We start from the raw sequence: 12,435 nt of genomic DNA on the forward strand, positions 1-12,435 counted from the left end.
CGCCTACATTGAACACCTTCAAGAGTAAATTGGATGCTTATCTTGCTGGGATCCTATGACCCCAGCTGACTTCCTGCCCTTTGGGCAGGCGGCTGGACTGGATGATCTCCCGAGGTCCCTTCCAGCCCTAATATCTATGAAATCTATGAAATCTATGAAAAAGAATTACAATACATTCCGCCTGGGGACTCTGAGAAGCAATGTTTGTTTGCACTTTTCTAGGGCTGACCCGTATATTCAGCTTTTTTCCCCAGTGTACTCCCCCTGTTCTGAAGGATTCATAGCCTCTTGGATCAGAGACTGACTAGCATTGCTTTTAATATTTGCCAAGACCACTCTTTGCTTGGTCAAAGGGTTCACATGATAATTCCTGCTGGCCTGCTCAGTGTTCCTAAAGATATGGGGAAGAAATTAGGAAAAGGATTTGAACCTGAGTCTTTCACTTCATGTGTCAAGCACCATTCGGTCAGTCAACTGTGCTAGATTGGTGTTCACTATTTTTCTCATGGGACAAAAGGATAGAGGATGTATTGTCCTGGCACAGCTGTCTTAGCCAACTATACAGGAGTCTTATTTCTTACATATGAGATGCCAGCCTGGTGAGAGATTCTCTCCCACTTCCTCCAACACCCAGGAGGAGTGCATTGCCCAATGCCTGCCGCAAGATCCGACTTATCCGGCAGATGTGCTGCACTGCATCCATAAAAAGCACAAGCTTCATCTTGGTAGTATTGATCTGGTTATATTCTTCCAGGTAGTCCTCAATCACATTCTTAAGCTGTGGATGGAAAAGACATGTAGGAGCAGTAGCTGGAGAACCTCATGAGCTTCACTGAGTCAAACCATAGAGAAAACTAGCACACCCTGCCCCTCCCTTCCCCCACCATTGCAGAGTTCTTGAGGTATTTGTGCAGGTAGAGAGAACATGCACCCGATGTGGTGCTCACTTCAAGAAGAGGCCACCAGCAGCCTAGGTGACCACTCCCAGCTAGGTCACTAAACAGAATCTCAGTGGCTACTTGGGTCTTGTTCCCTGGACTCGAAATGGAAAGAGGCACTGTTGAAATGGAAAATCAAACTTGTAGAAAAGATGGGTCTGCATCTGTCTTTTTTCAAAAGAGGAAATACCACAGCAATTTTCAACTCCCTAGCCAAAAATGTATATGCTTACAATGAGTGCTTAAACAATGCTTTAGTTCTGTCCTATCAAATTCTGTCCTTAGTACTGCCACAGATTCATAGTAGACTTTAATCTTAGTGTATTGACTTTGTTCAGCTGTAAAAGGGGCACGACAACCTTTAGGATATGTCTACATAGTGCCAACTGCCAAGCTAATGTGGCTACTCTGCTTCCAGTTCAGGTTCTAGTGCATGCAGAGCTAGCTCAAGTACATGGCACTATCTCATTCATTCTAAACATACCTTTCCTACCTCATAATGAATGTTATGAAACTCAAATAATTAATGAGTGTAGTTCACTTAGCTACCATGTGATGAAATGTGATGGTATTCCAGCAATGAGTATAAAAGGACACTGTTCATTACCTTTTGCTTAATTAACATTACAAAAGTATTCACAATGTTGCCTCCAACAGGGAATCCTGCAGTAAGAATAATTACTTGCAAAGGTCAGTTACAAAGATTTTAATGGCAAACCTCAAATTATTGTAACTAGGAGAAAACAGTTTTACGTTAACTCCAATTTCCAGTTGAGTATTGCACTGACTTTACAAGAGCTGGCACAACTGGTTGTCCACAAGCTCCTTTAAAGGAGCTTTATTACCTGCCTCAAAATATATGAAAATTCAGGAAGGTCGTTTCTATTCATATAATTATACTGTGGCCATTGCCTATTTAAAGCTGACACTGAAAGCTTCAGATAAGATCTTTCCAAGATCTAAAGATCTTTCTGATCAATGCCAGTCACGTGATAGACTTTAATTACAGGCCTATCTTTTAAGCCTATCAAACACAGCCCTGGAACATTAACATATTCTAGAAACTCATTACAGAAACCCCACAGCTCTGTTAGATACTCTCTAGGTGAGGAACAAGGCAGAGTGAAAAAAGAGAAAGTCATAAAAATGTGGAAAAATCAAAAGGAGCCTACTTTTTCCTGGTCATCAATCAGTTCATATAATTTGACATCGGCACCAGGCAGCATGAAATCCCCAAAGAGAACTGGCTGGAAAGGTATGACCCTTTCAAAAGTGGTGCCCAACTCTTCCATCATGCTCTTCATCAGCTCATCAAACCAGATACGGTCCTCATCATTAACAAGGCGGTCACGGAACACCCGGCAGCTTTCATGGTACCACAGCCTCAACAGTTGTAGTTTATCCTGTCAGAAAGTCCTGGTCAGACATCCCCATTAAAGAAGCATGCAAAGCCTTGTCTGAGGGATTGCCTAGTTTCCCTGGGACATAAGATCATCTTCCAATTCAAAATTTATGTTCGAATGCAGCTGGGAAGAATTTGGAAGGAGGCTTGTATGCCTCTCTCTTTTCTAGTAGCAACGCTTCTTGCTCAAAGCAGGTACTCCACAGAGAAGTTAATTAATGCTGCAGTAAACTCCTACTCATTCTTTCCCATACAAGATTTTCTTTGCAAGAAGATTTAAATTTCATATTGCTAGAACTTATTCCTTTATCTCTCATTACATTTTAATGCTTCCTTTGTTATTTTCACATATTCAGATTTTAATGCCAGAAAGGATGATTATAGCCACCAAGCCTGACCTGTATAATACAGGGCAAAAGACTTTTCCTCAAGTAATTTCTTCAATAAGCCAATCTTTTCCAAGGATATTGTTTAGAATAATAACACTTGGCTCTCATTAGGTTAATACAATCAAGAGATCTCAAAGTGCTTTAGAATGACACCCAGTCTTGACTTAGAAGACATCAAGGAATGGAGAATCCACCACTTTCTTAGGGTGTTTTATTCTTCCTGGTGGCAACTGACCCAACCTGGATGCTGAAACTCATTCAACAGAATTCATTTAGATGTACAAGGGTGATTCATATTTATAAGCATGCTAAAAGATACAACACAGATGTGGCTTCCAGTTTAGGAAGCAGTGGGCGCGTCTAAACGAGACACTACTGCACAGTAGCAATGCTCACTGCTACCGTGCAGTAGTATTGCCAGGCAGTAACCATGCAGCAACAGTACTGTGCAATAGCTCGTTGCTACTGCACAGCAGCATTGGAAAAAACGTGTGGCAATGATACTGCACAGTAATGCCAGTTACTACAAAGTCATTTAGTGCTTGCTTATGCAGGAAGGCTAACTGCATTTTCTCATGCATCCATAGATGCATCACGAGCAGGTCCAAGGAGGTGATCCTTCCCCTCTATGAGACATTGGTCAGGTCACAGTTGGAGTACTGCGTCCAGTTCTGGGGGCTGCACTTCAGGAGGGATGTGGACGGCATTGGGTGGGTCCAGAGAAGGGCCACTCACATGATTAAGAGGCAGCAGGGCAGGCCCTGTGAGGAGAGGCTACAGGACCTGAACCTGTTCAGCCTCCACAAAGAAGGCTGAGAGGGGATCTGGTGGCCGTCTATAAACTTGCCACGGGGGACCAGCAGGCAATGGGAGAGTCCCTGTTCCCCCGAGCACTACCAGGGATAACAAGGAACAACGGCCATAAGTTGCCTGAGTAGATTCAGGCTAGATATCAGGAGGCACTACTTCACAGTCAGGGCGGCTAGGAACTGGAACCAACTTCCAAGGGAAGTGGTGCTTGCTCCTACCCTGGGGGTCTTCAAAAGGAGGCTAGACAGCCACCTAGCTGGGGTCATTTGATCCCAGCATCCTTTCCTGCCCATGGCACGGGGTCGGATTAGATGATTTGCTTGGGTCCCTTCCAACCCTACCAACTATGAAACTATGAAACTAAGTGCTAAATGACTGCACAGTAACAACCGCACAGTCCACCACTCATGTAGATATGGTCAGTATGTGCAGAGCTAGCATAGGTAACTCTGCATGGTGCCATCACGTGTTGGCAGAGTCTTATACAAGAGCCACTATGCAATGCTACCTCTGATTCCGCTATACTGCTTCCAGTTTCAGAAGTCATGCAGATCACGCTGCAGTTTTTAAGATGGAATGTGGGATCTAAAAGGTTAAGAACTACAACTGCACAAGTTGGCTGCTACCAGAGTATACAAGTCTAAGAACATTACATGAGAAACAACAGTCCCCTGTTAAATAATGCTTGGTCTTGAGCAGCTTCCTATCCTTCCTGTATCCATTTAGATACTCAACCCTATATACTGAATGGTCTGGAATTCCCTAGACAGAATGATGGGAGGACTCACTTGGATTTTGCAGGGTTCAGCCATAAGCATGCCCTGGAAAACTTTGGAGAGATCTCTCAGATTAAAGGTGTAGTGTGACTTTGTTGGCGTGGGCAGCAGCTGGGATGTGATGGTTGAATACACTCGAACAGTGGCATCAACAAGCGGTTTGTTCAAATGCTGAACTTCAGGGGCTCCCGCTGCAGAGACATAACAAGGTAAACAGCATGCAGTGGAGGCAACTTTAGAATAAGAAGGTTCAAAATACAACAAGAAGGCAGACTGAATTGACAACACTGCCACTATGACTACTGGTCTGCTACAGATCTTCACTGGGAAGCTTGCCTGAGGCCCACTTAGTGAATCTGTAGCAGATGGGTACCATGTTCACTACTGCTCCAAGGGAAATTGTTTTCTCATGGGGAACTTAGAAATTCAGCTGTGGGACAAGGGTGAAGCTGTGAAACATCTTTAGAGACCAACCATGAAAAAAAAAAGATCTTATCCCTGGGCCAGATTCAAAAGAAGAGATATAAAAGATGTGGTGACATCACCATGTAAGGGTGGGGTACCCAGCCAATGCTGCGTAAACTCAGCATTTTTAGGAGTTGCTGAATCCTCATTTGCCATATGGTTAATTGAAATAATGTTGTGTCCCCAAGAAAAGATTTCCTTTTGTGATGGTTAACGGCAACATTAAAACAACTTGCCTGCCAGTTTTAGAGCCCAATTTTTTTTACCCTAGTCCAGTTCCTTATTTAAAAAGCCCTAGGTAAGTAAAACCCCATCATACCCTATGATCATACCCAAAGGCCCATTTTTGTACATGCCTAAATGAGTTTCAATACATGTAGACTAAGTCATTGCTTCCACCTTTAAATCATAGCCACATACTGCTGAATATTCTTGAGTTCATTCCATGGAGCCAAAATTTCCTATATTGCTTAGAATCCCCACATGCTCTGGCCCTTTCTTATGCCCAGGTGCCCCTATCTCTTTCCTGTGTTTACTCTCAAATGCTCAAATCTGCAATTGTGCACTCACTTTAGTCCCAAATTACCCTGCTCAGCTTACAGACTGGAACAAAAGACAACTGGAAACTGATAAATGAAGTTAAGCCCATGACAGAAAATTGGAAGTTAGTTCCAAGTGGCCCATTCTATTTCATAAGTCATTCCTCTGAGTGGCCACAGCACCATGACAGACTCACAGACCATTTTTCTATTCAGCTGTTTACAGACTATGGTTTATGGAGAACAAACAAAAGCCCTGGCTTCTGCTGAGTTTCTGTAGTGCATCTTGCCCCATCTTGTAGGCAAAATCTGCATACTGAAAGATACAAATAAGCCGTACCTCTAAAATCCCTCTCTGGACCTGGGGAACCTGTCCTATTTTCAATGCAGGTTTTGCATTCTACTGATATTACTTACGCACTGGATCTCTGTAACTTCTTTCTCCAAGCAGTCCAGCTAGAACACCGAGAAAGAAAAACAACATTTCTTTCATTTGCGCAGATAGATAATATCTGCCATATTGCATCACACATACCGAAAATCTTCTTTGATGAAACTAGGATTCATCCAATTTTAAGTACCATATTTACTTGCTTTCAGGATGAGTTTGTTTTCCCTCATTTAAAAAGTGTGTGGGGGGGGGTCCTTTGTCTTGTAATCAGGTATGAATTGGGCAGGCAGCTGCTGCAGCACCAGCAGCACCATGGAGCCAAAGCTATGGGGCTGGGCTGAGGCTGTGTTCTATGCCCCAGGCTGGAACAGGGACAGAGCCTGCTGGCACTAGACCAAGGCTAACCAGTGAGGGGGAGAGGGGGGAAAGGTGGCAAGGGGTGTGATAAACGGGTGGAGGCCCAAGGTTACAGGGGGGCAGGCAGGGAGTTGGAGGGACTGGAGCCAGAGAAGAAGGTAAGGGAAGAGGGGGCAGCTGGGTGGGGAGGTCCGGTAGTGTGGGGAACAACAGTTGGGGAATGCGGGGGGTTGGGGTAGGGCAAGCTACAGATTTCCCCCCTCCCCCATTGTCTCTCCTGCAATCTCAGCCACATGCACCCTCCTCTGCCAAACAAGCCATTCCAGCCTGGGGTAGGTGGTGGTTCAGCTCTGGTTTCAGCCCCAAAGCCATGGCAGAAGCCAGAGCCAGCTCTGGTCATGACAGAAGCCAGAGCTGAGCTGTCATCTATCTTAGGCAAGTACTCAAATTGAAAATAAGTCTTTTGTTTCACCTATGCTGATTGGGGGAAAAAAAGCTGTCTTGGATTTGAGTAAATACAGTACAATAAATGTATAAATCTTCTATGTACAGAATCTAATCATTGGGAGGTTGTCTTAAATTTAGGGGCATCTTGAATTCAGGGTAAATACATTTGGTTCATCCAAGAGTGCTGTAACTGGCACATCTGCATGGCCTTTAGATTGCATGATTGATGTGCTCCTAGAAACTAAGAATCAATTGATAACTTCTTAGAAGTACTTTCAATTAATATTCCAGGTTCTGACTCTGCATGATCACATATTTAGCTTGATTCTTAACCCTGGGTGGAAAGGAGGACTGGTGAAGTCATGAGGAGAAGCCTTGTGTCCTTATAACTTACACATCCAGCTGCCAAGGATGGTGGAGAAGATTGTCTTTTTGCTGCTGTCCTCCATTTCTGTGAAGGAGAGATAGCTGAAATGGCGAGTTAGGCGTGGGGTGATGGCATTCCTTCCTCCACCAGGGGGTCCCATGGCACAGACAAAGTTAATGTCCACCAGCTTCTTAAAAGTACCTGAGAAATATTCCAGAAAGAGGCAATGGACAGGTGAATGCCAAGACTGAGCCAGAAAATATTTTCTATGCATCCCAGTGCGTCACACACTAGCTATATGTATGTTCTGCAGCAGGGGTTGGCAACCCCTGGCATGCATTCCAGAGCATGGCATATAAAGCCATTTGTTCAGCACACCACAGCTGGCCTGGGCTGCATGGCAGCCAACAGCAGAGTTACCTTTTTCCAGTTCAAAAAACCAAAAAGGACACCTGTCGGGGGAACACTTCACTGCCTATCCACAGCCCCCTGTCTCTGTTGCTGCCCCTCACTCCCAACCCACAGCCCCACGTCCCTTGGGCTATGCTGGTGCCCCTCACTCACAACCTAGGGTTCCTTGCCCCCTTGGGCTATGCTGGTGTCCCCCACTCACAACCCACAGCCCCCTGGCACTGCCACTGCCCCACACTCCCAGCCCACAGTCCCCCATGCCCCAGTGGCCCTCACTCCCAAGCCACAGCCCCACCCCCAGCCCAGTCAGTGCCCCACACTCCTGACCTGCAGCCCCTCCAGCCCTGGCAGAGGGAGCCCCTAGCTGCCCCCATCCTGACCGGGCTGGGTATTTTTGGCACTCTGGCCAAAAACATTGCCAAACCCTGTCCTAGAGGCTGGCTACCTTAGTGTTAGCCTTATTAGCCAAAACATTAACCTTAGCCAATAATGTAAGGTGAAGAACCTGGTTCATACCAATCTGTTTCCTGTCATACCAGCCTTCATGGTCCATCCACTGCCGAAGCAGCTCAATAGGTGGCTGAGCACCATAGGTCTCCAGTGCTGGCATATTCAGGTCATCAATGAAAAATATGAAGTACCTGCCAAGGGGTGGTCCAAACACCCCCTTTCGCCTGCAAAAAAGGAGAAACCATGTAAGAATGGGAGACAGTTGAAAGGAGCAAGATTAGCACTTGCATCATCAAGGTATACCTAACTCAACTTAGATTCTTTCAAAGGACCTAGGAATATAGGACTGGGTCACTGAGTCAACTCCTCTGCTATTGCACACACCACATTGCATAAGGTATCTGTGTATTCACCTTCATAACCTGGACATCAAAAGTTTTTATATCACCAACCCATCTCCTTAAAAAAGCATAACAACAGGCATGTCTACCCAAGACACTATGTCGCCATAGCTCATCACTATGGTGATGCAGTATCTGCAGGCACAAACGATAACACAATAGGGTTAGAAATGCAGTAGGGTCCAAAATGATCCAAGAGTGCACAGTAACGGTGGTTACTGCACAGTCAGGGGCACATGTAGACACACCCACTGTTTACTAAAAGTCCACCAGGTATAGTACTTTGATATTCTCTGGGCTAAATTCTGATTAAATCTGTCCAGTTCCAGTTGAGCCAGTAAAGCTGCTTAGGTGTAAGTTCGAAAGGGAATGTGACCCCATGAGTCTTCCTGCCTCTGAAAAATACATGTATTACTGAGTAATAATAGCAAGGGTTACCTGCACACCTCAATCAGAGAATATAGTATGGCATGTTTTATTATTAACCAGGCTTGAATCTAAATGAATGAGGTTCAGAGAAAATAACATATGGATTTCACATTATAGATCATTGGCTGTATGACAGTTCTTCTCAAACTCTTCATTAGCATGACCCCATTTCACTAGCATGGCTCCTCACTCCCACCTCACAGTCCTCCATCCCCCCAGGTGCCCTTCACTCCCCACCCACAGCCCCCTGGCTCCCCTACCCTCGATCCTGTCCCCTCCCTCATGGGCAGCACAGCCAAAAAGGAGCCTGTGGGGTGGGGGAGAAGCAGAGGACATGGTCTGCCTGCTGCGGGTTTGGGGCTCCCCACCCTGATGCCCTCCCCCCTGGGGGCTCCACAGCCCAGCAGGAGCGACCCAGTGCAAGAGGGAGCATCGCCACCATGGCCGCCTAACTGAGGTGCTCCCTGCCTACCCGGCAGCAGCAGGGGCACAACTTCATGCTGCCACTGCCACATCTCACTTTGGCAGCCATGGTGGTACCTGTGCCGGGTCACACCCACTGAGCCACAAAGGCAGCTCCTGCCTGGAGCTGGTCTAGCCCAGCTGTAGCCCCATGCCCTGCTGTGGGTGCAGAAATGTCAGGGGGGTACATGCTCCCACTGCCACATTGCCTTGGCCTCCCTGCCCCTTCTGCCATGTTGTCTCTACTTCCCCACCTCCCTGACACATTGCCTGTGGGCACCCCTCCAACATGTCACCCATGCCCCTTAGATTCCTGTTTATTGCTATCCCATCTGCTGATAGCAGATTGCTATCCCATCTGCTGATGTTTGCAACCCACAGTTTGGGAAATGCTGTTATATCAGGTAAGTAGCCAATCATGAAAGACAGTGGAATGGAAGTGCCAGAGCAGGTCATCTTGGGGTTAAGCATTAATGCTTCTAGCCAGAGCTGGGATGATTCAGTTAAGACTTCCTCAGCTTGCCAGTTTCCACAGAGACCCAGTACCTGGTTTCTGGGATTATCACTACCAAACAGACCAAGGCATGCAGCATTTCAGAACATAGCTAGGGATGGAGCAATATGGATGGATTCCTGCCACTGACTACTCTTTACTGATCACTGCCTCAAATATTTCCAGGCTTTCTGGTTCAGTGTTAGGGGTGGAGTGCCCCTATTCCTTTTCTAGTCCAATTATAGACTCTCTTTCTATTTATTGCTAAACATTTGCCCAAAAGATATGTGGACTATGCCTTCAGTATTCAGGATCAAGGCAAAGGCCTAAAAGATATTAACAAAGAGATGTAACAATAGGAGCGCTAAGAAGTGTGCCTTTTATCCAGTTTGCTGTCAATGAGGTCCTGGGTTTGGTTGGCAGAGGTGCGAGCAGAAAACATTAGAAAATGAGTGATGTATTCCAGAGGCAAGTTCTTCAAAAGCTTGTCTGAAATAGTGAGCGTCTTTCCAGTGCCAGTTGGACCAATACAGAGAACCTAAAAATAAAGGCATCATTACAATGTAATTACAGACAGAGGATATTCCCATTTACAAGCCGGTTTGCTCTCAACCAGCACATCCTGGTGGGCACATCCAGACGAGCGCAGTCACAAGGTATGTGGCACTGCAAACACATTTGCAGTGCCACATACCACACAGTCTGTTATTTTCCACATTGCAAGGGCCCATGTGTTCACTGCTGTGTTTATTTCCCTCATGGTTTTTTTTGACCCTTGGATATCCAGGGTAAAAAAACAAACCAACCCAAAAATGGAGCAGCGCACACTCAGGCAGCACGTGCCACTGAAAAGTGGAGCTGAGCTGCCCAGCGCTGTGCTGTGGCTGGCGGCCAGGCTCTGCCCACCAGGATCGCCATGGCTGCAGCCCTGGGAGGCCCCCACGACCCCAGGTAAGGCTGCTGGGGCCAACAGTGCTGGCCCCAGCCTCCCCTACTACCCCTAGGGTAACTTGCCATGCACCAAAGTGCGTGTGGCACAGGTGTTCTCTGGGGACAAGCAGCTGCGCACAAGGTGTGCTGCTGCTAGTTGTCCCCAGGGAACCAAATGTCCACGCATGTTTGGATGCACCCAGTGAACATATCTACACAAGACGTTTACTGCAGAGTTGCCTAATTAGCTCTGCAGTAAAATGTCAGTTTCTATATGTGCGGCCCTATTAGGCCACAGTAAACTAATAAATGCTGCCATAGGATAGTACTGCCTAATACAAGTACTATCTTACAGTAGGTAGCATTATTCAGGGCATTGCACTGCATGTGTAGATGCTGATGGGGCTGGCTGGGGCACAAGGGTAGTTCTGCATGCTGGCTAGCCCCACAGTCAAGCACTCTCCTGGCCCTGGCCAACGCCTCCCATAGCACATTGAGCTGGGTCGGAGCAGCCCCAGCTGGCAGGCTGACCCCCAGGGCCCCTTGCCATTTGGGGTTGTTCTGTCCTGGCTCAACATGTTGCGGTTCTGGGGTGCATGCATAAATGCTGTGCCCAGGAGCAATAAACTCCAATGTAAACTGTGCTGGAGTTTGTTCAGTCAAATTAATTTCATGTGTAGATGCACCCAGTGTCTTGTTTTGGAGAATGCAGACTCCCACCTTATTGGGGTTTCTAAAGTTAGGCAAGGACAAGAAGTTCATGCTTTCAGGGAAGCTGTTCAGGTTGACAGATTTCTCTGAGTGGAAGAAACCCAACTAGAGAAGTATGAAAAGAAACCCTGGAGAATGTATAAATCTTGAATGGTAACTAATCATCATTCAGCCAGTGAGGATAAGTGTGCAAAACCTAGCCCCAAATCTGAATTACTTTGACCAAGCTATGAAAACAAAAGTCAGGGTTTTCTATTAGTGAAAATCTGGTAGCTGAGGAAAAGGAAGAAGATGCTTACTTGCTAGGTACTATGTTCAATCACAAGGGGTGCCTATGCATGAGTGTAGAGGCTGCTTCAACACGCTATAATCACAGCACATTAATGCAGATTGAATTAATCAAGTCTGCTGGAGCATGGTAATTACTGCACACCAGCCAGCTTCCGCATCTCGTGTATTAGCATCCCCACACTTCAAAATGGCAATGTGAGCATTTTATCTAAAGCTTGTTGAACAAAGTAGATAAATCGTCTCCACTGCCATTCTGAAGCACGGGGATGCTGATACATGAGATGCTCTGGGCACTTAAATTGTAGTGGCTCTTGGAGCTGCTCTAATTAAAGTGCCCACCCCCACTCCCCAGGCACATGTATAGATGCCCAAGAGTTCCTGTCTGTGAAGAGTGGGGAGAACCTAACTGAATTAGATAAACTTGGGAGAGAGGAGGGAAACTTGTACCATGGCCAAAAACACCCACATTTAAATCCAAAAACAAAGATCAGGTCAAGAAACATACTGGTTTTCGATTGGTAAGCAGCATTTCCAGCAGGTAAGCCATCTGGACAGTATTCATTGTAGGGATAATAATGTCACAGTAGTTGGTGTCAGGAACCATGGTGAACTGTTCAGTAGAATCCATCCATTTCACCCAGCACACCTGGAGGACAGGAATGTTACTGGAAGGGGCAACGGCCTCTAACAATAACAGAAAACTGAGTGTGAACACAATGCTTTTCCTCTTCAAATTTGTTTGTGTACGTCAGGAATACGTTACTCAAGAGTCTGACTCTTTCATTAGAGCTCCGTGGCAAGCAATGGATTTGAGATCACTGCCCCAAAAGTAACCTAATTTAATTATTTTTGAGAACTTAGCTCAAATGTTGACAATGCACTTGAAATGTTTGCATGAACAGAGAAATCTACTGCACACGGAACAAAATCAAAGGCAGAAAATGGACCCGTCTGCAAATGTTGAGGACTGTTTATC

General features: G+C 46.0%; 1 protein-coding gene across 2 annotated transcripts in view; it reads right to left on the reverse strand.

Annotated features, from left to right (window-relative positions):
• Positions 1 to 12,435, reverse strand: part of DNAH1 (dynein axonemal heavy chain 1) — a 145,284-nt gene that overhangs the window by 63,767 nt on the left and 69,082 nt on the right. For both annotated transcript variants that reach the window (XM_019537076.1, XM_019537075.1), the window contains exons 41-48: positions 11,965 to 12,105; positions 9,905 to 10,065; positions 7,809 to 7,966; positions 6,909 to 7,082; positions 5,737 to 5,775; positions 4,328 to 4,506; positions 2,111 to 2,341; positions 582 to 778 (exon numbers count right to left, since the gene is read on the reverse strand). In XM_019537076.1, coding sequence (XP_019392621.1) covers positions 582 to 778; positions 2,111 to 2,341; positions 4,328 to 4,506; positions 5,737 to 5,775; positions 6,909 to 7,082; positions 7,809 to 7,966; positions 9,905 to 10,065; positions 11,965 to 12,105 — 1,280 coding nt within the window. The remainder of the gene's footprint in view (positions 1 to 581; positions 779 to 2,110; positions 2,342 to 4,327; positions 4,507 to 5,736; positions 5,776 to 6,908; positions 7,083 to 7,808; positions 7,967 to 9,904; positions 10,066 to 11,964; positions 12,106 to 12,435) is intronic.

The sequence above is a fragment of the Crocodylus porosus genome, unplaced genomic scaffold (assembly GCF_001723895.1).
Source record: "Crocodylus porosus isolate Cpor-Errol unplaced genomic scaffold, CroPor_comp1, whole genome shotgun sequence".
NCBI classification, from domain to species: domain Eukaryota; kingdom Metazoa; phylum Chordata; order Crocodylia; family Crocodylidae; genus Crocodylus; species Crocodylus porosus.